The sequence below is a fragment of the Ovis canadensis genome, chromosome 17 (assembly GCF_042477335.2).
Source record: "Ovis canadensis isolate MfBH-ARS-UI-01 breed Bighorn chromosome 17, ARS-UI_OviCan_v2, whole genome shotgun sequence".
NCBI classification, from domain to species: Eukaryota; Metazoa; Chordata; class Mammalia; order Artiodactyla; family Bovidae; genus Ovis; species Ovis canadensis.
Genome location: NC_091261.1, coordinates 10603456 through 10630470, shown reverse-complemented (window position 1 = coordinate 10630470; position 27015 = coordinate 10603456). Strand labels below are relative to the sequence as shown.

The 27015-nt window shown below is 40.6% G+C and overlaps 1 protein-coding gene across 2 annotated transcripts in view; it reads left to right on the top strand.

The window, feature by feature from the left end:
* TMEM192 (transmembrane protein 192) overlaps positions 1-21506 on the top strand; it is a 31843-nt gene extending 10337 nt beyond the window's left edge. Inside the window, exons 3-6 of one of the 2 annotated variants that reach the window (XM_069558540.1) lie at positions 4108-4372; positions 10791-10925; positions 16906-17008; positions 17327-21506. In XM_069558540.1, coding sequence (XP_069414641.1) covers positions 4108-4372; positions 10791-10925; positions 16906-17008; positions 17327-17465 — 642 coding nt within the window. In that variant the 3' untranslated portion in view covers positions 17466-21506. The remainder of the gene's footprint in view (positions 1-4107; positions 4373-10790; positions 10926-16905; positions 17009-17326) is intronic. The other variant, XM_069558541.1, reaches the window with a different exon arrangement.
* Positions 21507-27015: the final 5509 nt, after the last annotated feature.

Genomic DNA, 27015 nt, shown 5'->3' with positions numbered 1-27015 from the left:
ACAGAAGGTTGGAACATACCATCCCACCCTCTGACTTCTGGGGATGGGAAAAGGGCTGGAGGTTGAATCATTCACTGACTGCCAGGGATTTAATCAACCAGGCCTATGTAGTGAAGCCTCCGTAAAAGCTCAAAAGGAAGGGGTTCAGATAGCTTCTAGGTTAGTGAGCCAGAACGCTTGTGATGTGCCATACTGCCAGGCCCTGAACTCCACCAGGACAGGAGCTCCTTTGGGGCCTCACCCAGTGTGTCTCTTCATTGGGCTGTCGATGTGCATCCTTTAATATCATTTGTAATAAATTGGTAATCTGGAGAGTAAATAGGTTTCTTGTGTTCTGTGAGCCTGTTTAGCAAACTAATTGAGCCCAAGAGGGAGTTGGTGGGAATCTTTGATTTGTAGCCAGTGGGTAAGAAACACTGGTTACAAGCTAGACTTGCAATTAGCATCTGAAGTGGGGGTAGTCTTGTGGGACTGGGCCGATACCGAGGGAATCTGATACCTCGGTGGATAGTGGAAGTGATTTTAGGTGGATAGTGGATATACCAGGTAGATAGTGTCAGAATTGAGTTGAATGGCACCCCACTCCAGTACTCTTGCTTGGAAAATCCTGTGGATGGAGGAGCCTGGTAGGCACCAGTCCCTGGGGTCGCTAAGAGTCGGACACGACTGAGCGACTTCACTTTCACTTTTCACTTTCATGCATTGGAGAAGGAAATGGCAACCCACTCCAGTGTTCTTGCCTGGAGAATCCCAGGGACAGGGGAGCCTGGTGGGCTATGGGGTCTTACAGAGTCGGACATGACCAAAGCAACTTAGCTGTAGCAGTAGTACATGCAGCTGGTGTTAAAAGCTTGCTCGCCTCCTGCTCACCCACCCCCTTGTAATTGGTACTGGAAACATTTAACATTTATTCTGTATTCTGTAATAGAGTATTTCCAGAAGCAGACATCCTTTTAATACTAGTTGCACTGAGCACCTCAATGGAATGGACACCTCATATGTTTTAATGTTTACCTTTTGTACTATTTGAAAAATTTTTTTTACCATATCATGTATTACTTTTTCAGTTCTAAAAACAACAAAAAAGATATAGATAAATCTATATGTTGACAGACATTTATCAATTTATTTACACCTAGGAAATAATGTTAAACAGAGAAATCAGTATAATGTTTTCCCATGTTTTATATGATAAAATTACAAATGTCTGGGGATTTTTAAAACATGTCAACCACAAGATAAATAAATCCTGGAGATCTAATGCATAGTATAGAGATTATAGTCAACACTATAATATTATAAATTTCAAAGTTGCTCGGAGACTAAATAATTGCTCTTACCACAAAAAAGAAATGGTAATTATATGATATGATACAGGTATTGGCTAAAGCTATGGTGGCCATCATTTTGCAACATATGAATTTTCCAAATCAACACATTTTATGTCAGTTATGTTCCTCAATAAAAAGAAATAAGTAAAGTTCAACATCATAAAAACAAGACACATGTATGGATGGTCTTGGAGGCTCGCTGGGGGCTCTGTTCCAAGTCTCTTCCTCATTTTGATGACTGTAGTCTCAAGCACCAGGGGCTGCAGTTGCTCTTTGCTGAAATGTGAAAAATCAAAAGAGGGCAAAATCTTGCCGCTTCTTGGGTATTCATGAGGAGAGTGGACGTGGTTGAGGACTGGCCCAGCTGCTGCTCCAGTGAGGTGCGCTGTGAGAGAACTGACTGCATTGAGGACAGAGGTATGCGTGTGCTCCTCTATACATCTAGCAAGTGGCCTGGTTCTGCCATGACTTCCTAATTTCCAGACAGCAGCTGAAGCACTTCTTTCCTGGTGCCTTTTTGTGTATTTTGTATTCATACTTTTTATGTATGTGATACATACATACACATACATGTACACAACACTTAAAAAAAATTGCTTGCCTTTGCTATTATGGCACTGATTGCCCTAATTTTAGGACTAAGATAATCTTGTGTTAAAGAACAAGAAAAATTAATGCCTTTATATGCTACTTTGTATAAATGGTTCAGTTAGGTTCAATGTACAGTACATTACAGTAGAGGGAGTATGTTGACTTTTCCACTTTTGCTTTATGAGGATGTGCATAATATAGCAAATATTACTACTCTTGACAAATCACATACATTTTAAATAGATTTATTACATGATAAGACTCCCTGCTTGGTGATAGGTGCCTGCTTGGTGATGGATGCTAATGACAACATTTAAAATTTTCTTTAATATGATTTTTCAAAATATTACAGAATAATACTTCCTTTTATAACAAGTAAAACACAGTATACCGAGATATACTCTTCCCATTTCTCTGCTTCACCCCTTCTCCCTGAGTTAATAAATATATCTCAGAGTTTGTTGTATTTCTTGCAGTATCTTTTGTTCAGTTCAGTTCAGTTCAGTCGCTCAGTTATGTCCGACTCTTTGCGACCCCATGAATTGCAGCATGCCAGGCCTCCCTGTGCATCACCAACTCCCGGAGTTCACTCAGACTCACGTCCATCGAGTCAGTGATGCCATCCAGCCAGCTCATCCTCTGTTGGCCCCTTCTCCTCCTGCCCCCAATCCCTCCCAGCATCAGAGTCTTTTCCAATGAGTCAACTCTTCGCATGAGGTGGCCAAAGTACTGGAGTTTCAGCTTTAGCATCATTCCTTCCAATGAAATCCCAGGGCTGATCTCCTTCAGAATGGACTGGGTCGATCTCCTTGCAGTCCAAGGAACTCTCAAGAGTCTTCTCCAACACCACAGTTCAAAAGCATCCATTCTTCCGCGCTCAGCCTTCTTCACAGTCCAACTCTCACATCCATACATGACTACTGGAAAAACCAGAGCCTTGACTAGATGGACCTTAGTCGGCAAAGTAATGTCTCTGCTTTTGATATGGTATCTAGGTTGGTCATAACTTTTCTTCTAAGGAGTAAGCGTCTTTTAATTTCATGACTGCAGTCACCATCTGCAGTGATTTGGGAACCCGAAAAAAATAAAGTCTGACACTGTTTACACTGTTTCCCCATCTATTTCCCATGAAGTGATGGGAACGGATGCCATGATCTAAGTTCATACAAATATATACAAAAAGATTACCACATTGTAAAAGGAGGTCTCCCATTTCCAAGGAAAAAAAAATAGATACTACAGTATTTATTTCTAAACAACATTTCTCAAACTTGAACATACATCAGACCCCCTGACAGGCTTATTACACCACAGGCTGCTGGCTGCTACCCCAGAGGTGTCGATTTGGGGCTTGAGAGTTTGCATTTCTAACTGGTCTGGAGACCGCACTTTCAACTACTACCTTAAACATTAGTGTTTTTAAATCTTAACATGTCATAGATATCCACCCAAACTAATAGATAGAACTTCAATTAATTCTTTTATAGCTGAATAACATTCTATTATGTGAGTGGGTATACCTTAATTTATTCAAATATTCTGCTTTGGATACACACATATACTTGGGCAGTTTACTTTTTTTTCTTTTAAAATACAGAGAAAACTGAAGTAAAATATGTTTTACTTCTGCTTTTACTTCTGAGTGACTGGGTCTTAAGATAGAATTTCTCAGTCAAGATATTTCCAAATTATTTTCAACAAGACATCCCAGACCAGTCAGCATTTTGTAAGACCGTTTGCCCATATTTTGATACCAGTCTTTAAAATTTTGTCAATCTAATTGGACAATTATTTTAGTTCTCTTAAAACTGAAATTAGAAATAAACTTTAATGCATGATGTTTATTAGTTACTTTTGAGGTGCTGAATTAATTGTTTTTACTCTTTTTAATAAAAGAAGTGGACAGGAAACTGCATTTAAAATTGAAGTACTCATCTCTAGCAGATGGGATTTAGGGTGGTTTTTATTTTCTTATTTGGAATTTGTTTTTTCCTCAAATTTTCTGCAAAATTTTCTCCAGGTTATCTGTTTAAAAAGTTTGCAAAAATAGCAAAAATCCATTTTTAAATTCATAAAAAATAGGATAGTGAAAGTCACAGGTATAAGAGTATGTGCTGGGCATGGACCTTATTGTTTCTTAAATCCAAATGTTGAATGTTAATCCTACTGTTTTCTTTTCTACCAGCTTGTGTTTGTTATTTTAGCATTTTTAACAGGTGTGCTTTGTTCTTACCCCAATCCAATGGAGGACAAGTGCCCAGGAAACTATACCAACCCACTGAAAGTTCAGACAGTCATAATCCTTGGAAAAGTTATTTTGTGGATTCTGTATTTCCTTCTTGAACGATACATCCAGTATCACCATTGCAAAGTAAGAAACCGAGGCTATAACAAGATCTACCGGTCAACAAGACATCTGAAAAGACTTCCACTGATGATACACTCCACTGGTAAGTTCAGTTGTCTCACTCAGCCCTTTGGCAGCTTGCTTGAGTGGCATAAATGACAGCAGAATAAGGTGTTAAGTTTGGTTTTATAATCAAATATATGCTGTTGTTTCTGTGAGAGTGATGTGGCCACTAAAATTCATATCACCTTAATGTCTTGAAATTTTTCTTGTATTTCCCTTAGAAATCTGTATTTGTTATATAGAGGAGGAAAAATATTTTCTCTTCCCTTCTAGGTTTTTAGCTGAGATTCCACCAAAAAAAGACAGGTTAACAGAAGGAAAGAAAAAAAAAAACAAGTTTAATAACATTATACTTTCTGTATACAAGGGAGATGCTTCCCTGGTGTCTCAGTGGTAAAGAACTTGTTTACCAGTGCAGGAGATGTAATCAATCCTTGGGTTGGAAGACGCCTGGAGAAGGAAATGGCAACCCATTCCAGTATGATTGCCTGGGAAATCCCATTTATAGAAGAGTCTGGTGGGCTATAGTCCATGGGGTCACAAAAGAGTCAGACACAGCAACTAAACAACAATATACAAGAGAGAGACCCAAGAGAACTGAGTGACTCGAAAATGGCCTAAGCCACCTACTTCAATAACATCTACAGCTAAAGACCAAAGAAGATGGGAAAGATTGCAGGGGGCAGTAATTCTGAGAGGTGACCAGGAGAAGCGCAATAAGCAATGGTAAGGTTGTTAAGCAGATTTCCATTGATTTCTTGCCTTTTCCATGATTAGTTTCTAGAGAGTTAGAGTCATTGTGGTATTTGTTATTGTTCAGTCCCTTAGTCATGTCCAACTCTTTGTGACCCCATGGACTGCAGCACACTAGGCTTCCCTGTCCTTCACTGTCTCCCAGAGCTTGCTCCAACTCATGTCCAGTGAGTCAGTGATGCCATCTAACCATCTTGTCCTCTGTTATCCCCTTCTCTGCCTACTTACTATCTTTTCTAGCATCAAGGTCTTTTCTGATGAGTCGGCTTTTCGCATCAGTTGGCCAGAGTATTGGAGCTTCAGTTTGAGCATCAGTCCTTCCAATGAATATTCAAGGTTGATTTCCTTTAGGATTTACTGGTTGGATCTCCTGCTGTCCAAAGGATTCTCAAGAGTCTTCTCAAACACCACAGTTCGAAAGCATCAATTCTTTGGTGCTCAGCATTCTTTATGTTCCAACTCTCACATCCATACATGACTACTGGAAGAACCATAGCTTTGACTATACAGACATTTATTGGCAAAGTGATGTCTCTGCTTTTTAATATACTATCTAGGTTTGTCATAGCTTTACTTCCAAGGAGCAAGCATCTTTTAATTTTATGGCTGCAGTCACCATCTGCAGTGATTTTGGAGCCCAAGAAAATAAAGTCTCTCACTGTTTACATTTTTTTCCCCATCTATTTGCCATGAAGTGATGGGACCGGATACCATGATCTTAGTTTTTTGAATGTTGAGTTTTAAGCCAGCTTTTTCACTTTCCTCTTTCACCTTCATCAAGAGGCTCTTTAGTTCCTCTTCACTTTCTGCCATAATGGTGGTATCATCTGCATATCTGAGGTTACTGATATTTCTCCCTGCAATCTTGATTCCAGCTTGTGCTTCATCCAGCCTGGTATTTCATATGATGTGCTCTGCATATAAATTAAATAAGCAAGGTGACGGTATACAGCCTTGTATACTCTTTTCCCGATTTGGAACCAGTCTGTTGTTCCATGTGCGGTTCAACTGTTGCCTCTTAACCTGCATACAGGTTCCTCAGGAGGCAGGTAAGGTGGTCTGGTATCCTCATCTCTTTTAAGAATTTTCCACAGTTGTGATCCACACAGTCAAAGGCTTTAGAGTACAAAATGAAGCAGAAGTAGATGTTTTTCTGGAATTCTCTTGCTTTTCCTACGATCCAGCGGATGTTGTCAATTTGATCTCTGGTTCCACTGCCTTTTCTAAATCCAGCTTGTACATCTGGAAGTTTTTGGTTCACATACTGTTGAAGCCCAGCTTGGAGAATTTTGAGCATGACCTTGCTAGCATGTGAAATTAGTGCAATTATGCAGTAGTTTGAGCATTCTTTAGCATTGTCCTTCAGGATTAGAATGAAAACTGACCTTTTCCAGTCTTGTTGGCACTGCTGAGTTTTCCAAAATTTGCTCGCATATTGAGTGCAGCACTTTAACAGCATAATCTTTTAGGATTTGAAATAGCTCAGCTGGAATTCCATTACCTTCAGTAGCTTTGTTTGTAGTGATGTTTTCTAAGCCCCACTTTACTTCGCATTCCAGGATGTTTGTCTCTTGGTGAGTGATCACACCAGCATGGTTGTCTGGGTTATTAAGATCTTTTTTGTATAGTTCTTTTGTGTATTCTTCCCACCTCTTCTTAATATCTTCTGCTTCTTTTAGGTCCATACTGTTTCTATCCTTTATTGTACCCATCTTTGCATGAAATGTTCCCTTGATATCTCTAATTTTCTTGAAGAGATCTCTAGTCTTCCCATTCTATTATTTTCCTCTATTTCTTTGCTTTGTTCACTTAGGAAGGCTCTCTTATTTCATCCTGATATATAGAGGGATATCACCTTATCAATGGAGATTTCCCTTATAAATGTAAATGCCTCTCATAAAAGCTAACCCCTAGTTGGTTTTCAGAACTTCATCTTTGTCTACCATTTCTTAAAACTAATCAGCTTAAAACAACCTTTATGACAAAAAGGCATATTTTACTGTGGCACTGTCTGTCTACTTAATTGTGAGCAAGGAAGGCCTGGGTGAAATGTGACTCCCTTCATTCCTCTTGCTACTAGCAGTCTTGTTTATCTCAAGGAGATATAAAGCTGATGCTAGTTTATACTTGTAGGATAAGAGAGAGTTATTTTATTTTACACGAAGCTTCATGCTTTTCTTACCCACTGCAATATCCTTTCCTGGGAAAGCCCATGGACAGAGGCTCCATAGCATCACAAAGAGTCGGACACAACTTCGTGACTAAACAACAGCATAATGCTTTTCTTGCAGTAAGAGAGAGACTGTTTTATAATAAGATGTATTATTTAAAACAGAAATGTGGAAAGCAATTTATTAATGCAAGATCAGAAAGTCCATCGAGGACTTTGAACATATGCCTACCTGCTTTTCTTTATTGCTGCAGACATTTTAAAGGCTTAATGGAATTAATTTGAACTCTCATGTATTTTTGCCTAATTGTCAAAGTTTCTACCTTTTTTTTTTTTAAAATAAAAAGCCCTCTGTTTCAATTTGAGTCCAGAATAAATGATTAAACATTTTGAAGCCAAATTAGAAATTAATCTTTTCACAGAAAAACAGCTCTATAGAGTTTAATTTTTTTTTCTTCTGTATTCTGTAGTGCCTTTTCTTAAAAGTCAGGCTGCAAGTTCATCTGCTCAGTGAGGTTCTCAGTGGGGGTGGAGGGCCCAGGGATTGCAGAGAAAGAAGCATTGTAGTGGGATGACTAGTCCTGATACATCTCCAAGGGGGTGGCCTTAACTCCTTCTCCAGAGGAAGAGCTGTTTCTGCTTTCTACTGCTCATGTGTGGGCTTCCCTGATAGCTCAGTAAAGAATCCACCTGCAATGCAGGAGACCCTGGTTCAATCCCTGGGTTGGGAAGATCCCCTGAAGAGAAGATAGGCTACCCATTCTAGTATTCTTTGGCTTCCCTTGTGGCTCAGCTGATAAAGATTCTGCCTGCAATGCAGGAGACCTGTATTTGATTCCTGGGGGAGAAGGTCCCCTTGAGAAGGGAAAGGCTACCCACTCCAGTATTCTGGCCTGGAAATTCCGTGGATTGTATAGTCCATGGGGTCCCAAAGAATTGGACAGGGCTGAGTGACCTTCACTTTCACTTCATGGCTAGTGTGCAGTGCTTGTTTTTGGCCAGAAGATGTCACTTATACTCTGTGCCTGTGACAAAGCAAAAGTGGAACCTTGTCTATATACTGACCTGTATGCTGACTGTATGTTCAGTTTCTCCAGTGCTGGTCTGGAAATAGTATTGAAATCACCAAGAGATTGTCTAATCTTTTTTTTAAAATTAATTTATTTTAATTGAAGGCTAATTACTTTACAGTATTGTGGTGGTTTTGGCCATACATTGACATGAATCAGCCATGGGTGCACATATGTCCCCCATCCTGAACCCCCCTGCCTCCTCCCTCACCATCCCATCCCTCTGGGTCATCCCAGTGCACCAGCCCTGAGCAGCTGTCTCATGTATCAAACTTGGACTAGTGATCTATTTCATATATGATAATATACATGTTTCAATGCTGTTTTCTCAAATCATCTCACCCTCCCCTTCTCCCGCAGAGTCCAAAAGTCTGTTCTTTACATCTCTGTTTCTTTTGCTGTCTCGCATATAGGGTCATCATTACCATCTTTCTAAATTTAATACATATGTGTTAATATACTGTTTGGTGTTTTTCTTTCTGACTTACTTCACTCTGTATAATAGGCTTCAGTTTCATCCACCTCATTAGAACTGATTGAAATGCCTTCTTTTTAATAGCTGAGTAATATTCCATTGTGTATATGTACCACAACTTTCTTATCCATTCATCTGCTGACGGACATCTAGGTTGCTTCCATTTTCTAGCCATTTTTTGCCTTTCTTTTGACTTTGAAATTATTGCTACATGTATGACCCTTAATCACAACCTGTTTCTAAACAATCACAGAAGGCTTCACTTTCAAGTTGCTTATATAAGGAACCAGAAAATCCAAGAGATTGGGGCAGATGTTTACTCTGTTTCTATTTTCTTTAAATATATATTTTTTCTAATTTGAAGAAAAAGAACATAAATCTATGAGGATATAGAACTTCCAGTTAATCTGAAGGGTGTAACCATTCTTTTTTTTTTTTTTGGCCTATGATAGTATTTCTGGGTATTGTTTAGCTTCATCTTGACACTTGTTTTTCTCTGCAGAGAGAAAAATAAATTGATTTGACTTTATTTTGTGGAGATGGGAAAAAGGGCTTTGGTTTCCTTCCAGTAAGCTGAAAGTATTTATCTGATTTTTCTCTTCTCCTTCCTTAATCTTGAACTCTTTCAAATATTACTAGCTACATAACAAGTTGCACGTTTAGTTGTTTTTTTCATCGATTTGAAAACTTAACCCTTCACTGAAACATGGGCAGAGTGGGTGGGGTGCTCTCATGTCTACAGTGTTTGTTATCAGGAGAATGTCTTACTTCAGCAGTCTCTGCTGCTGCCTGCAGGTTCACCCCATGTCCTGCCACCTTGCTGACATAGGCCTTCTCAGGATATCAAAAATCCTTTGGAAACTGTGTTCACTTTCCCTGCAGAGGTTTTCCTCTAGTTTTTTCCTCTTCCTAAAGCTGTAAAATTAAATTTTCCTTGTACATAAAGCTAATTTATAAATTGAGCTCTTGGTCAACATGCTAAGACACTAACATTTGTGAGTGTAAGGAGAGGCCTTAGGGATTTGTGCTAGACTATTGCTTTGTGTAGAGAGACTTCTGATAGGTTATTTAAAATCATGGCTCAAAATAATCGCATTGTACCAAGAAATAGAAGGTAAGTCAAATAAGCATCTCCCCAGCCATGATCAGATTTAGATAAATGTGTTAGTTTTAGGAAATTCTAAGATAAAACACTATAAGAATGATTTCTGCCCCTAAACATTTCTTTGATGCATGTGCATGCTCAGTCACATCCAACTCTTTGTGACCCCCGTGGACTGCAGCCCTCCAGGCTCCTCTGTCCACAGAATCCTCCAGACAAGAATACTGGAGTGGGTTACCAGTTCCTTTACCAGGGGGTCTTCCCAACTTGAAGATCAAACTCACAACTCCTCCAGCTCCTGAATTGGCAGGCTGATTCTTTACCACTGAGCCACCTGGGAAGCCCAAACTTTTCTTTGACAGTCTTCAAAATAAAAGTATAGGATGAAGTTAAAATGATCTTCAAAAATAAATAATGGATATCTGAGCAGGGGGGAACAGCTCATATTTATTGAATACTCACAGGCTAGGCATCATTCTAAGTGTTTTTCACACACAGACTTATTTACTCCTCACAGCAGCTCTGTGAGGAAGGTACCGTCATCCCATATGTCACAGTAAGTAGAGGTGTTGGATCATCTGTCCAAGGTCAGCAGTGTGTCCTGGGTTTTTCTGGACCCTCGCCCTGCCCTTGACTGTGGTGCATGACCAGAAGGGGCCACTGGGTCCTTGTAGAAACTTACTCCTTGAGTTTTAAGAAAGTCCAGATTCTTCTCTATTTGTGTTATGGACATCATTTACTTTTGGCAGTGTTGTTTATTTGTGTTTGATTTCCATCCTCTAACTTCCTTCTTGCCGAATAACTGAGGGTGCATGCCCCTGCTGTGGTGGTGGCCGGGGTGCTTGGATCCCGGCTGTGCCCCCACCTGTGTACATCTCCTCCCTGCAGGCAGCACGGCACTCCTCCTTCTCCTCTGCCTGCAGCACTCCTTCCCTGAGCCCAGCACATGGTACCTGAACCTCATTTTGGCCACCCTGGCCCTGGAGCTGATCTGTTCCCTGACGTGCCTGCTTGTGTACACAGGTGAGCATGACAACGAGCCTGTTAGAACTGAGAAAGGTCTTTAACTGCAGGTCCCATCCCCACCTGAAGTCCAGCCTGTTTACCTTTCTGGCATGAAAGCTTTTCTATGTGGCTGAGACCCTATTGAGCACCCATGTCTCTCATTGCTGACCACATCCAAACTCCTCTAATTTCAAACCACTAGGAACATACCAGTGAGTCATATTTCTAGATTTATGTCATCAACAAATTCTTGTTAAATAGAGTGAAGGCTTTTCATTAAAAAACAGAAATGATAAATCCATAAATTCTGCATCCTCAAAGGCAACTGAGATGTAAGTCTGGCTTTAAATTAGAAAATAACAAAATGTAGGACTTGTCTGGCAGTCATGCTGGTTAAGACTCTTTAACTTCCACTGCAGAGGCATGGGTTCTATCTCTCATCCAGAAATTAAGATCCCAGGTGCTGGTGGGGTCAAAATCGTAATAAAAAATGAAAGTAAATAAGTTAGTACATGAAAACTGTATTTAAACCAAACTTGTTTTTGATAAACCATTTAAGAATCTACTTCTTTCTAAATTTAGAATTGTCTAAGGATTGCTCTGTACAGCTAGCTGTCTCTCAAAAATCTGAGGGGTAAAATTAAATAAGCTTCAAGTATGTTAACAGGAAAAATAGGTGGAAGGATTCTTGAAGAGAAAAAAATCCAAAGCTGATAGAAATCAAGATTTTATTCCTGTTGCAATATTGACATGCACCAAAATCTGTAATACAGCTAATTTGGTATTATTGATCAACAGTTGTTTTGTGACAATAAAATACCCTATCTGTCCTATTTGAAAGAGATAATTCTTCAGTTATGAAGGAAAAGTCACATGGACCAAAACTCATGTTCCATTTTACTATTTTGTGCCTCTGATTGAGACTTCTAGGGCAAATATTGCTTTTGTTATGATACACTGAAGTGTATCACAAAAAATTTAAGGTTAATCTCCTGATACATACATTTTTCCTCCCTATATTAAAAAGATTTAAAAGATATCTAGTTTTAGTAATGTGAATAGTAACTCTTCATGACATAATTCTTTGATACACTAATTCTAACCTAAACTTGACTGACTTATCTGTAGTAAAGTAGTTAATCTCTGGAAATACAGATGGACTTTTTCACTGAGCACTGGACTGCCTCTGTTGGAAAAAGTTAGGAACATGAAACTTAAAAGCTTTGTGATTTGATTGGCTCACCATTTGTTTAAAAACAATCCAAGCTTCAAAAAATGCTACTCAGTTACCAGTCTTCTAGCAGTCCTGATGTTCTGGCTTCAGCTCGGGAGGAAAGGAGTGTAAGGGCAGCAGGCCCATGTCCCATGTCCTGCAGTTTAGTGAGAGCTCTCCTGGGCTTACTGTAGCAGAAAGAAAGTAGATTTCTTGTTCTATGTAGATTGCACTCATGGTGTTGCCTGGCCTGCGATCTGTAAAATGCTGACTGCATGCAGCTTATTTTAAAAACCACAAACAGCAGAAACTATCACAACATTGTAAATCAACTTAAATTTAAAAAGTGGAACATCTTCAGGAAAAAAAAAAACCTACAAAGACTAGTCTGATAGTTGGACATTTTTATATTGTCGAGCTACGTGTTTTATTTCTGCCTCTTAACTTTTATTTTAGTACCCTGTTAAGTGTTATTTCTGTTCCCAAGTTCAAGAAACTTAAACTTGTTCCAAGTTTCTCCATTTATCTAGGAGTTTTTATGTGGAAGAAAACATTATAAGGAGATGCCATATGAACATAACTCCAATTCAGGAGCAAACCTCCTGGGACAGTCAGGTCTCATCCTTCATCTCTAAAGTGGCACTGGACATGGTGGTTTGCTCCCTCCTCGAGATGTATTCTTTACTTCCCCTGGGACCCTGGCTTCTTGGGATCCTGCCTGCCCCCTTGGTGGCCTCATCTTTTTGCTGAACTCTCCCAGCCTTCATGGTGGCGCCCAGTGCTCAGTCCCTATCTGCTCTTGGATGAGGGTGCTGTGCTTATGCCATTGGAAGCCAAGGGGCTATTCATGTCTTTTTTTTTTTTTTTTCCACTGAAGTGTAGGTGATTCACAATGTTGTGTTAGTTTCAGGTGTACAGCAAAGTGATTCAGATATATATATATATATTCTTTTTAAGATTCTCTTCCATTATAAGTTATTATAAGATATTGAATATAGTTCCTTATGCCATATAGTAAGTCTTCATTATTTATCTATTTTATGTATGGTAGTGTATATCTGTTAATTCCAAACTCCTAATTTATCCCTCCCTCTGCACCCCATTTCCCCTTCGGAAATCCTAGTTTGTTTTCTGTGTCTCTGAGTCTATTTCTGTTTTGTAAATAAGTTCATTTGCATCATATTTTAGTTTCCATATATAAGTGATATCACATATTTGTCTTTCTCTGACTTATTTCACTCAGTATGATAATCACTGGATCCATCCATGTTGCCACAAATGGCATTATTTCATTCTTTTTAATGACTGACTAGTATTCCATTGGAGAAGGAAATGGCAACCCACTCCAATATTCTTGCCTGGAGAATCCCAGGGATGGAGGAGCCTGGTGGGCTGCAGTCTATGGGGTTGCACAGAGTCGGACACGACTGATGCAACTTAGCAGCAGCAGCAGCAGTATTCCATTGTATATATGCATCACATCTTTTCCTCCGTCAGTGAAGATATAGGTTGCGTCCATGTCTTATCTATTGTAAACAGTGCTGCAATGAACATTGAGGTGGATGTACCCTTTCAAACCATGTTTTTCTTCCAGATATATGCCTAGGAATGGGATTTTTGGGTCACGTGGTAGGTAACTGTTTTTAGTTTTTTAATAAACTTCCATACTGTTTCCCATCGGAGAAGGCAATGGCAACCCACTCCAGTACTCTTGCCTGGAAAATCCTGTGGACAGAGGACCCCATGGATGGGGTCGCTAGGAGTCAGACAGAACTGAGTGACTTCACTTTCACTTTTCACTTTCATGCATTGGAGAAGGAAATGGCAACCCACTCCAGTGTTCCTGCCTGGAGAATCCCAGGGACGGGGGAGCCTGGTAGGCTGCTGTCTCTGGGGTTGCACAGATTCGGACTCAACTGAAGCGACTTAGCAGCAGCAGCAGCATACTGTTTCCCATAGTGGCTGCACCAATTTACATTCCCACCAAAGGTGTGAGAGGGTTCCCTTTTCTCCACACCCTCTCCAGCATTTATTATTTGTAGACTTTTTGATGATGGCTGTTCTGACTGGGGTGAGGCAATACTTCATTATAGTTTTGATTTGCATTTCTCTAATTAGTGATGCTAAGTATCTTTTCATGTCTGTTGATCATTTTGATGTCTTCTTGGAGACATGTCTATTTAGGAATTTTGCCTATTTTTGTTTGGGTTGTTTGTTTTTTTGATATTGAACTGTATGAACTGAAATTAATCCCTGTTGGTGTCATGGTTTGGTTTGGAAATATTTTCTCCCATTCTTTAGGTTTTCTTTTTTTGTTTATCATTTCCTTTGCTGTGCAAAAGCTTTTAAGTTTAATTATGTTCCATTTGTTTATTTTTGCTTTTATATCCATTACTGTAAGAGATAGATCCACCCAAAATTGTTGTGAATGGCACCCCACTCCAGTACTCTTGCCTGAAAAATCCTATGGACCGAGGAGCCTGGTAGGCTGCAGTCCATGGGGTCTCGGGGAGTTGGATACGACTGAGTGACTTCACTTTCACTTTTCACTTTCATGCGTTGGAGAAGGAAATGGCAACCCACTCCAGTGTTCTTGCTTGGAGAATCCCAGGGATGGGGAAGCCTGGTGGGCTGCCGTCTATGGGGTCGCACAGAGTCAGACACAACTGAAATGACTTAACAGCTTAGCAGCATGCTACCTATGTTTTCCTCTAGGAGTTTTATAGTTTCCACCCTTACATTTAGATCTTTAATCCATTTTGAGTTTATTTTTGCATATGGTGTTAGAGAATGTTATAATTTTATTTTTTACATGTAGCTGTCCAGTTTTCCCAGCCCATCTTATTGAAGTTCAAACTTTCTTTTCTCCATTGTATTCTCTTGCCTCCTTTGTCATAGATTAATTGATCATAAGCGTGTAGGTTTATTTCTGGGCTCTCTATCCTGCTGCATTGATCTATGTGTCTGTTTTTGTGTGAGAGGCTTCTTATTTCTAATTCTCTTGACCATCTCCTGAAAGTCAAGGGCTTCTCGTTACATCCTCTCACTTCGTTCTTTTGGCATCTCACTTCCTTCTGGTCCTTTCTGGTGAACCCTCTGCATATCTCCTAACCTTCCCACATTTCTCTTTAACTTCATTGCTTAAGCTTCTTTTGCCTTGTTCTCAGCTGAGAGTCACATGAAAATCATCTGTGGGTTCTGGTGGTTCCATGACAGATTGAACATATGACTCAGCACATGTACTTCTGGGTATCTGCCTACTTCTACACTTTGTGTTCCAAGTGGCATTATTTATAGTATGGATTGGGAAGATCCTTTGGAGAAGGGAATGGCAACCCACTCCAGTATTCTTGCCTGGATAATTCGATGGACAGAAGAACCTGGCAGGCTACAGCCCCTGGGGTTGCAAAAAGTCAGATACCACTGAGCAACTAACACACACACACAGAAGTAGGAACAACCCCAAAGGCATAAAGTGATGACTAGACCAACAAATGATGGTCTGTCTATACAGAGGATAGTGTTCAGGCACAAAAAAAGGAGTACATGGAGTGAAGCTTGAAAGCATTATGCCCACAGGAAAAGCAGTCATAAATATTATATGATTCTATAATACTTGAAATGACCAGAACAGGCACGTCTATAGAGAAAGAGAATGTGTAAGTGTTGCCTAGTCCTAGAGGCTGGGCTACATGAAGAATGACTGCTCAAGGAACCCAAGCTTCTTTTTGGGGTGGTAAGATGTTCTAAAATTGATGGTGGAGATAGTTGCACAACACTTTGAATGTATTGAACCATTGAATTGTACACAGTAAAGGAATTACATGTGAACTGCATCATATGTAAATTATATCTCAAGGGTTATTATGGGAAAGGAAAGAATCCTGTGGAGTTTTTAAAAATTGTGCCAGGGCCTAACTCACCTCCTCTCCCCTCCACACATGCTGAATACTCCACCCATTTCGAGCTGCAGAAATAATTCTCAAGGCAGTCACTGCCTGTCACAGAGACCTGCCTCAGCCTCTGTCTCCTTGTACCATCTCTGGTGGGAGTACTCATTCCAGCCATGTCCCGGGGTTGTTATACAGTTGGAGTAGGTGCCTGGACAGTGGCTGTTATTCAGACATGCAGGTGTGTAGACAGATCTGAGGTTGGGAGCAGCAGCCTTGTCTTTGCAGCTGACTTCTCCCAGTGGCATTAGTCTTCTGGGGCTTCTAGAACTGGATGACTAAGACACATAAACTTAGTTATTCAGTTCTGGAGACTGGACATCTGAGATTGGGGGGGGGGTGAGCAAGGATGACTTTCCTGAGGCCTCTCCCTTGGGATATAGGTGGCTGCCCTCTCACTGTGTTCTTATGTGGCCTTGGCTCTGTGTACGTGTATCCCTGGTGTCTCTTCATGTATCAGATCAGCAATCCCATTTGTTTTTACCTTAATTACTTCACCAAAGGTATCGTCTCCAAGGACAGTCATGTTGGGATTAGGGCTTCAAGTTCATCAGTGGTCTCCAGGTCATCAAACTCTGGCTCCTCTATATAGGTGTCTTCACTTCCTGGCAGTGACGACTGATGGCTGTTTCCTGATTCTACTGCCTCTCTGCATCAGCATTTCCATTCCATTTTAGTCAATTTTTCCCATTTTTGTGTATTCACTTTATGAAGTGCTTTTTTTTTTTACATTTTATTTGAAAAGAATAGGCAATTCCTAATGTAATTTGAATAAATGGAATTAGAAAATTTTTTGTGATTGGATAACCTGATAATAATGACTTTCTTATTTTAGTGAAAATTCAAAAATTTAATAAAGCCAAGCCACAGCCTGATGTACTTGAAGAAGAAAAAATCTATGCTTACTCCAACAATGTTACCTCGGAGACTGGATTCAGGTATGTGCAGAGTGAAAGAGTAGAGAAAGAGAATTAAAAGTTTTTTCATCTAAAAATCTAGAGACCATTCTGATGCTTGGAGTTTAGGACTCTGCATATGTTAGAATATGTTTATGACTGTGTTTGATTTGTTTCTTTCCTCTCAGCTGTGGTGAAACTAAGTCTAAAGAAAGAATCTCATTTGGGGATATTGCTTTGGCTTATGATGTCTAAGAAAAATAACAAATGTAATATGCTTTACTGAAAAGTAGTAGGGCTCCATTAGCAAAGAGACTGTTGGTGAACGTGTGTAATCATGGCCACCTTGGTTCTGTGCAGGCCTCTCTCGAGCCTGGAGGAGCTTGTGGAGAAGCAGGGAGACATCATAGGGTACTTGAAGCGGCACAACGCGCTCCTCAGTCAGCGGCTGCTGGCCGTCTCGTCCTCTGACCTCGGCTCGCAGCCAAGTGGGATTTGACAGCAATTCCAGAGGAACCAGAGTCACTTAAGACTGATCAACTCCCTGACAAGGTGTCCCAGGAGATTGCAGCTTTGCCAAGTAACATTCTACAGTTTCTGTTGGAAACCTGAATCTGATTCTCACCTGTATGACTGTTTAACAAGTAGGACTCATGGATCATTTGAAAGGCACTTTGAAGAGCCTTGATAACTCATGGAAAATATATCTTTTGCACGTTTTGAAATTATTTAACCACTTGGTTTATCCTAGGTCAAAGTGTAGTTTAAACATCTCCTTGGCCAACACTTCTTCCATACTCTTGAAACCTGGTGATAATTTGTCTTTTGTAAAGAAAGTCTGACATGACAACCTACTTAAAATGGGGTTTTGATCAAATGAGTTTTTCCCACTTTTATAGAGGTGAGAGAAGTCATCATTTCTCATGGTTAGTGGTTTTTTCCATGGAGCCTATGCATTTATATGCTTCTGTGGTACTGGATATCCTTGGCCCTTATAGTTTTTATAAAGAATTTTCCACTAGGTGATTTACCTTCCAAACCTTACAGTTTTCCATCCTCCAAAAGTAAGATTTGAAGTTTACTTGGACCAGTGTTAGGCCAACCAGTGCTGCCTGTGGCAGCAGCAGGGCCTGTGATTGGCAGCAGCTGAAATGGAGAAGACTTTAGGCTTTCTCTTTCTTTACTTTGACCCTTCTTTGAGAGATTGCTGTTTCAGTATTGACCAGTTGTCACTGAATCAATAAGTTCACTGATTTAAAAGGAGTCTTCTGTGGCTTTAAGTTTGTCTGAAAGAAAAAAAGAACTTTTTTTTAGTCTTGGATTATACTTAAAAATTATGATGGGAAAAAATGTATTAACTGTTTATATACAGATATTAAACATATCTAATTCTTCAGATAAAGTGAAGCATTTTTATGTGTAAATGGCATTTTTTTTTCCTCCATTTTTCCTACTTGGCCCTTTTCATTTATCAGTTTGCTTTTGGCACCTTTCCGTGCTGCCTCAGCAAACTTCTTTGTTGAATGCTTAACATGAGAGAGGAGATATTTGTGATTACATATGCTGCTAAAAATCTTTTTTGTATTTAGCTGAATAATGAATATTTGATTTAAAAATCGTTGAGCTGTACATAACTGTTTGACAAGGAATGTCTTCAGTGGATCATACCATACTTATGAAATGGCAAATGTTTGTTTCCTTCAGATACAGCCCTTTCAGAGCACTCAGAATTTTCTGTTGAGGACAGGTGATTGATTGCTTGTTACTTGCAGTCAACCCCATTGAGTCCCCCAAAATGACAGCATTCACAAACTAAAGCCAAAATTGTATTTTTAAAGTTAAAATTGAATCCAGGTTTCCTGACTTTCTCTTCCTCCCTTTTTTTCTTTTTCCCTTCCTTTTTGTATGTCTCAAAGCCATTGCATTCTGTGGAAATTTGTCTCTGTGCCCTGGAGAGCTTTTGCCTTTAGCTGTTTTCCTTAAGGAAAGCACTGGTGGTAGGTGATTAATGCTCATTCATTTTTAAAATTCAATTTGTATCTCTCATCAATTTCTAAGGTTATGAGATGAACTTTGGTTTACAGAGAAAAGTATAGTTTAAAAGTTAGAACACTCAAGTTCTGATGAGATATCTGTATAATCACCAACACACTTTTCTAAACAGAATGCTGAACATTTCAAACAATAAAAGAAATTCTAAAAAGAATGAACAAAACAGTTTAAATATTAATCATTCTATGCACCAGAGACACTGTGCTAGCACCATGGATACAAACATTAGTGATACAGTCCTAGTTTAAAACTTACACTCTAAGGAGAGGACTAGGATTTCCAGGCTCTGTGCTATGTGAGATGATGGCAGCAGCCCCAAGATACCATAGGGGCTCCAGGTCAGAGGATTCTCTGGCGGGGAGGGGGGAGGACAAAGCTTTAGGAATTTCAGGGAAATTCATGAGCAAACAAGAAGTGTGACAGCTACTGATGACCATATGTGCTGTGTATAACTTGAGCGCAAAGTGTGAGGCAGGACTGGGAGGAGGAACAACCAAGATTCTGGGCACCCTGATCCTGTAGGCCAAGGGGCCTGTGCTGGAATGGGTCTGGCTAAAGAGTTCTAGGCAAGGAAGTGGCAGTTGGTTTTAGTTTCAGGAGGATCAGACTGTCAGGGTGGAATGGGAAAATGGGTGGCAGAGTACATGGTGCTGAATGAACAAAGGCAGGTGAAGTAACATTTTATCATGTGTGTGTATGTTTATATCTGTGATGTATTTCTGTATTGTTAACTTGAAAATTGTATTTCAAGTGACAGTAGCATCATGACTTACTGCATTTCTTTGAATATTAATGAGGTTGACTTTTTTTTTTTCATTCTTTGTCCTTTTACAAATCTTTTATGATATACATGTGTAAGTCTTTTGCTTATTATTCTCCTAGGATAGTCTTTTTCTTTTTTTGGATATTCTTTTTCTTAACAAACATGATCTTCCTTTCTATATCAGGATAGTCTTCAGTTTATATTTGTTGGGAATATTTTCTAATTTGTTTGGGGTACTTTTGCCATGTACTCTTCAACTACAGCCTGGATTCTGTCCCTGCAGCCTTGGTGGAACTGACACAAATAGATCCCTAAAGTACATTGGGTGAAAGCCAGGAGTATCCTGAGGGAATTTTAATATACCCAGACTTGGGAATTCCCTGGAGATCCAATGATTAGGGCTCTGTGCTTTCACTACTGAGAGCCCAGGTTTAATCCCTGATCAAGGAATGAAGATCCCACAAGCTGCACAGCAAGGCCAAATGTATATGTATACACACACACACAGGCTTCTGCTGGAGGCCTTTGTCTTCATCCAGAGATTCAAACAGAGGTCTTATATGAATTGAGTTAATTCTTTTTCCTTTTTTCTCTAAGACAGGGTTCTCCATCCTTGGTGCTATGGCCATTTTAAGTTATATAATCTTTGTTTCAGGGACTGTTTCTTTGTTTTCACAGGGTGAAATCTTTGTTTCACCCTGTGCATCATAGGGTGTTTAGCAGTATGACTACTGGGATGCCTGTAGCAACCTCTAGTTGTAACAACCAAAAATGTCTCCATGTAACAGCAGGATGAGCACAGCCCTTAGCAGGCAGCCATTGCTGTGCCTTATTATTCCATACCCTGTTACTAGGCAACAGGTGTTGGTTGGTACCTCAGTAGGTCCTGCCCACAAGCAAGCATCAATGAGCGGCTGTTAGTTGCCCTGCCCAGCTATTGGTCAGCACCACAGTGGGCCCTGCCCACAAGGAATTGTCAGTGAGGGACCACTAGGGAAGCGATTCAGCCAGGGTCAGTGGTGTGGTGGTCATCAGGTGGAGAGTGAGATAAGAGGCAGATTCAGGCCTTCTCCTGGAGGCCCTCCAGCCTACCCAGCCTTGGGCCAACTGGTAAGCTGGCAGGCTCAGGGAGCAGGCTGTGCACTCTGTCCTGCTGGACTCCAGAGCCCTCACTCAGGCCCTCCATGCTGAGGCCCAGGCCTTGAGGCAGCAGTGAACCTGTCTGTGACCTAATAGCAGTGCCCGTTTGTCTGGGTCACAGTCTGAGACCTGGTCTCCCCTACTTGGGCAGCCTGAGGAGACTGAGGGCCAGTTGGGTTGGATGCCCGGCTCCCTCAGGGGTGACAGGTGGGCAGAGTGGGGAACCTGGCCGTGAGGAGCTGTAGCTGAGCTCTGCCTCCTCTTAGCCAGGACTGGGACCTCAGGGGGTGAAAGTTGTGCCTTGGAACTTTGCCCTTTCTTGTCAGGACAGAGTAACATTATTCTGTTAACAATAAACAAATAACATTCGTTTGGTAGAGCTTTACAGGAAAGCCGTTACCAAACCATGACCTGACCACAAAGATTCTGATACCAAGAAGTTTGCAACAACTCACCACAACATTCCCTCACCTTTTGCTTTTAAAGGGGCTTGCTAAAAGCTTTCAGTAATTTTGGGGTTCTTAGGACATGAGCCACCCATTTCCCTGTATGAATGTGTAATAAACCTTTCTCGGTTCCAAACTCTGTTTAAGTATTGATGGGTCTTACTGTGTATTGGGCGCATGGACTTGCGATTCTGTAATGTCTGTACACAGGCATTTCATTTCATTTCATACTTACATTCTGTGGGAGCTGGTGTGCACCAGGACATGTTGTAGGTGTTCGCAACAGGGGTCAGTCAGACAGAGATGGTTTCTGTTGTCATGGAACCTACATTCTGGGGTGGGGTTGGGAGGAGTAAGATAGAGGGAGGGTGGAAGTGAATGCATAGACAAACAAGCCAGTATCTGGTTTGAAGAATATAATTCTTTTTCTGTAAATCAGGCCTCATGGAGATTTTAATGTTAATATGACTTGTGGAAAGAATTTAGCTTCAGTATCTTATAAACATTCAGAAAACTGAATGGCAGAGAAAATGAACTTTATGTCTGCTTCATACTTTTCACAGAAGATACCAGTATTTCGTGGTCTTACAGCCTGATCAGAAATGCTCTTGTGAGCCGTGAATACAAAACTCCCTTCTGGCAGCCTCTTGAATTCTTGAGGAAACAAATCTCAAATATACGACAATCACAAATCACAAAAATCTCAAGACATTTCCTAGGTTTCCTAAAGAAGACTGTAGTAAACATGTCTCTAAATTATCCCTTCCCATTCTTTCTGTTCTGACCCAGCTTTTTACCTAGCTACTCTACTGGAACTTCTTATCAAGGCAAAGGGTAGGATATCTCTTACCTGGGACTGAGTATACCTCCTCGGCCTGCCTGCCGTGGTCCTCTCAGTTCCCTGCTCTCTCCTCACTTGATTTTCTTTACTCTGGCTTCCAGGACACTGCAACCTCCTAATTTTCCTTTTCATTGGCCTGTCCTATCTCCTTTGCAGGCTACTTTTCTTGATGTTAGTGTCTCCTGGTCCTCTTTCGTCTCCCATCAGTTCTTGCTCTTGCTGACTTCATGGCTATAGCAGAGTGTACAAGCTGACCACTTCCAGGTGTGTCCTCCCTGACCTCCAGATGCATATCCCCAGCTGCTCCTCTAGATCCCCACTGCAATGCCTCAAAGGCATTTTGCAAAACTAAGCCCTCCAACACAGCCTTCTCTATCTCCACCAGGGTAACTCCTCTTCCTCTCACATTCCCATAGAATCTATCAGCAAACCTTGCTGGCTTTTCCTTTAAAATAGAGCCAGAATCCATCACCTTCACATGGATTGTTGAAATAGTCTCTTTACATGGCCTTTCAGCTTCTAACCAATGCTCTTCCCCCACATATCCCCACTCCAAACATCAACATTTAGTGTAGCAGCCAAAGAGGTCATGCTAAAGCACACGTATACAATGCAACTCTGATGTCTCCCTGCTGCTTAGTTGCTTCATTCCTCTGACTTTTTGTGACCCTATCGACTGTAGCCTGCCAGGCTCCTCTGTCCAGGGGATTCTCCAGGCAAGAATACTAGAGTGGGTTGCCATGCCCTTCTCCAGGGGATCTTCCTGACCCACGGGTCGAACCCATGTCTCCTGCATTGCAGGCAGATTCTTTACTGCTGAACCACCAGGGGAGTCCTAAATGTTCAATAAAAATCCAAGTCCCTGGCAGTGACATCCAGGGCTCCCACCCACCTCCGCTTTTCCTTCACTTTCTCTGCTCCAGTCATGTTGTTTCTGGACTGTGAGACACATCCCCAACTCAGGACTTTGCACCCCTGTTCCCTCTGTCCGGAAAGATCGACTCCTATGGAACTTTACCTCCTTCAAGTCTGTGTTCACGTGTCTCTTGTTTATTAAGGCCTCCCGTTCACACTCAGCCCCTCTATCTCCCTTATGTTGTAGGAGTTCTGAATGTATGTCCCCTCAAAATTGTCAGTTTGGCATATTGGTTATTTTGAACTAAAGTTATCGAGAAACAATCACTTACAAAAAATTAAACTCTTGGGACTGACCAGGTGGTCAGTTGAGTAGTTTATACTCTACCTTCTACTGCAGGGGGCATGGGTTTGAACCCTGGATGGGGAACTAAGATCCCACATGCTGCATGGCCCAGCAAAAAAAGAACCCCTGCAGGAAAGAACCCACAAGAGAAAACCCACCACTCATAAAAGAGTCACTTAAAAAAAAAGAAGTAAGCTCTTACTCTCCTTTTTCTCTGTGAAAGCAGGAGATAAAACTGCCATGTAAAAGGTATCGTCCCCTCAGCAGTGAAACAGTAGGACCCTGTATGGCCCTCCTGGATTCAAAAGACCCTCTGTGTCCCCTGTTTCTTGTTTATATAGAAAAAAGGTTTTAGTCTCCTAAGCCTTCCCTGCGTTCCAAAGAGCAGGCACAAGAAGTTACTAATTAGTGGAGAGAGGGAATACAGACACGAAAAGCAGTCAAGAAACAACCATCATCATCAGTGTTAGTCACTCAGTTGTGTCCGACTCTGTGACCCATGGACTGTAGCCCAACAGGTTCCTCTGTCCAGGGGATTTCCCAGGCAAGAGTACTGGAGAGGATTGCCATTTCCTTCTCCAGATGATCTTCCTGACCCAGGGATCAAACCAGGGTCTTCTGCATTGCAGGCAGATTATTGGCTGTCTGAGCCACCAGGGAAGCCCCAAGAAATAATAGTGCAGAGATTAAAAAATGTCCTGGTTCCTCCCCAAGTGACATACATAGCAATCTGATGCATATCTTTGAGTTTTTCTGCAGGAACTAAGACTGCACCCACATGTAGGATGATAACTACAAGCTAAGTATGAGTATGTAGACCAAGGCTGATTGGAACCAGTAGGCTGATAATTAAGAGTCTTGAAACCACCTGGTTACCTGACTACCAAACAATCAGAAGAAAGCCATGTACCCTGCAACCCTCATCCCAATTGTTGCCTTTAAACACCCTTCCCTGAAAGCCGTCTGGGGGTCTTTTGAGCATGAGCCGCCCATTATTCTTACTTGGACCTGAAATAAATGCTATACTTTCTTCACCACAACCTGGTATCATTAGATTGGCTTTGCAGCATGGTGGGCGAGCAGACCCAGGACTGATCTGGTAACACCAAGAGAGCAGAAGTCATATTTATCACCAGATGGAATTTAGAGCCAAGAAGGCTCTGAATAATCAAACCTTGTTTAGGGAAGGAAAAATAATTTTCCCTCTGCCCTATTAGGTTATTTCCTGGAAACTCACTGTAATAAAAGACAGTAAACAGGAGACCAAAAAAACCCCAAATTTTATCAGCATGGATACCTTCTGTGTACATGGGAGATACCCAGGAATACTGAGTAATATCCCAAAATGGCCCAAGAGTGACACAGAGTGAAAATCGTTCGCTTTGCAACCCCATGGACTCCATGGAATTCTCCATGCCAGAATACTGGCGTGGGTAGCCTTTCCCTTCTCCAGGGGATCGTCCCAACCCAGAGATCGAACCCAGGTCTCCGCATGCAGACAGATGCTTTACCAGTTGAGCCACAAGGGAAGCCCCAAGCCACCACCTTAAATACCTCTAGCAAAGGACCAATGAACATGTTGAAGGGCGGGGAAGCCAGTTATTGGAGGCTACAGGAAAGGCACAGCTAACAAGAGTATGATTGTTATGTAGATTTAGCTCTTTGTCTTCTCCATTGGTCAGATTATAAAATGTAGAACTATCTGCCTCGTCCTGGCACAGAGAAGGAAATACCCTTACAAATAGAGATTTCATTTATAAATGTAAATGTTTCTTTAAAAAGAGTATCTAACTGCTTGGTCACTTCTTTACAAGTCATGTTTTTATGGGGCTCCCGTGTGTACACAATTAAATTTTTTTCTCCTGTTCATCTAATGGCCTTATAGCCATTATATTATTAAATCAGTCAAAAAAAAAAAAAAAAAGAGGGAAAGAGAGAAGATTTTTCTTCCCCTACATCTTGTTTGTTTTCCTCCCATTGCACTTTCCATCTTCCATATTATGTAATATACTTGCTTACTTTTTCTCTCCCCTGACTGGAATGTAACATATTAATTTAAGATGTAACAAAGATTTAAAAGTGAAAAAAAAACAAAACAACCATTTTCCTACATTATTCACAAGTGCACAAAGACATGTAAAATCATGGCAGTAATGATTATAAGAGTGAAAAATTTCATAATACACTGAAATAGTTTCAGGGGATCAAGTATATATATACACATAATGTTATATATATATGTATATATATTATGTATATATATACAGATATACACTGATATAGAAGATGTCTGGTGCCATATATAAAATTAAAAATATATGGGGAAAATATTTACAATGTAAGAGTCAAACATGCTTATTTAACATTTTCACTTTGAAAAGAATGCAACAGAAAACAGACAAGGGTAGTAGAAAACCTCAGATGTTCCCATTAACATTAGAATTAAGACAGTGTCCATACATTATCATTCTGGAGGTTCCAACAAAATATTCAGATGAGAAAAAGTATATAGATCTTTATAGATGGAAAAAGCAATGAAAATTACCATTACTTCCAGACTATATGATTCAGTTCAGTTCAGTTCAGTTGCTCAGTCGTGTCTGACTCTTTGTGACCCCATAAACTGCAGCATGCCAGTCTTCTCTGTCCATCACAAACTCCTGGATCTTGCTCAAACTCATGTCCATTGAGTCGGTGATGCCATCCAACCATCTCATCCTCTGTTGTCCCCTTCTCCTCTCCTTCAGTCTTTCGAAGCATCACGGTCTTTTCCAATGAGTCAGTTCTTCACATCAAGTGGCCAAAGTATTGGAGTTTCAGCTTCAGCGTCAGTTCTTCCAATGAATATTCAGGACTGATTTCCTTCGGAATGGACTGGTTTGATCTCCTTGTAGTTCAAGGGACTCTCAAGAGCCTTCTCAAACACCACAGTTCAAAAGCTTCAATTCTTTGATGCTCAGCTTTATTTATGGTTCAACTCTCACATCCATGCATGACTACTGGAAAAACCATAGCTTTGACTAGATGGATCTTCGTCAGCAAAGTAATGTTTCTCCTTTTTAATATGGTGTCTAGGTTGGTCATAGCTTTTCTTCCAAGGAGCATGCATCTTTTGATTTTATGGCTGCAGTCACCATCTGCAATGATTTTGGAGCCCCCCAAATAAAGTCTCTCACTGTTTCTACTGTTTCCCCATCTATTTGCCATGAAATGATGGGACCAGGCACCATGATCTTAGTTTTTTGAATGTTGAGTTTTAATTTTTTCACTCTCCTCTTTCATCTTCATCAAGAGGCTCTTTAGTTCCCCTTCACTTTCTACCATAAGAGTGGTGTCATCTGCATATCTGAGGTTATTGATATTTCTCCCTGCAGTCTTGATTCTAGCCTGTGCTTCATCCAGTCTGGAATTTTGCATGATGTACTCTGAATATAAGTTAAATAAGCAAGGTGACAATATACAGCGTTGAAGTACTCCTTTCCCAATTTGGAACCAGTCCATTGTTCCATGTCCAGTTCTTCTTGACCAACATATAGATTTCTCAGGAGGCAGGTCAGGTGGTCTGGTATTCCCATTTCTTTAAGAATTTTCCACAGTTTGTTGTGA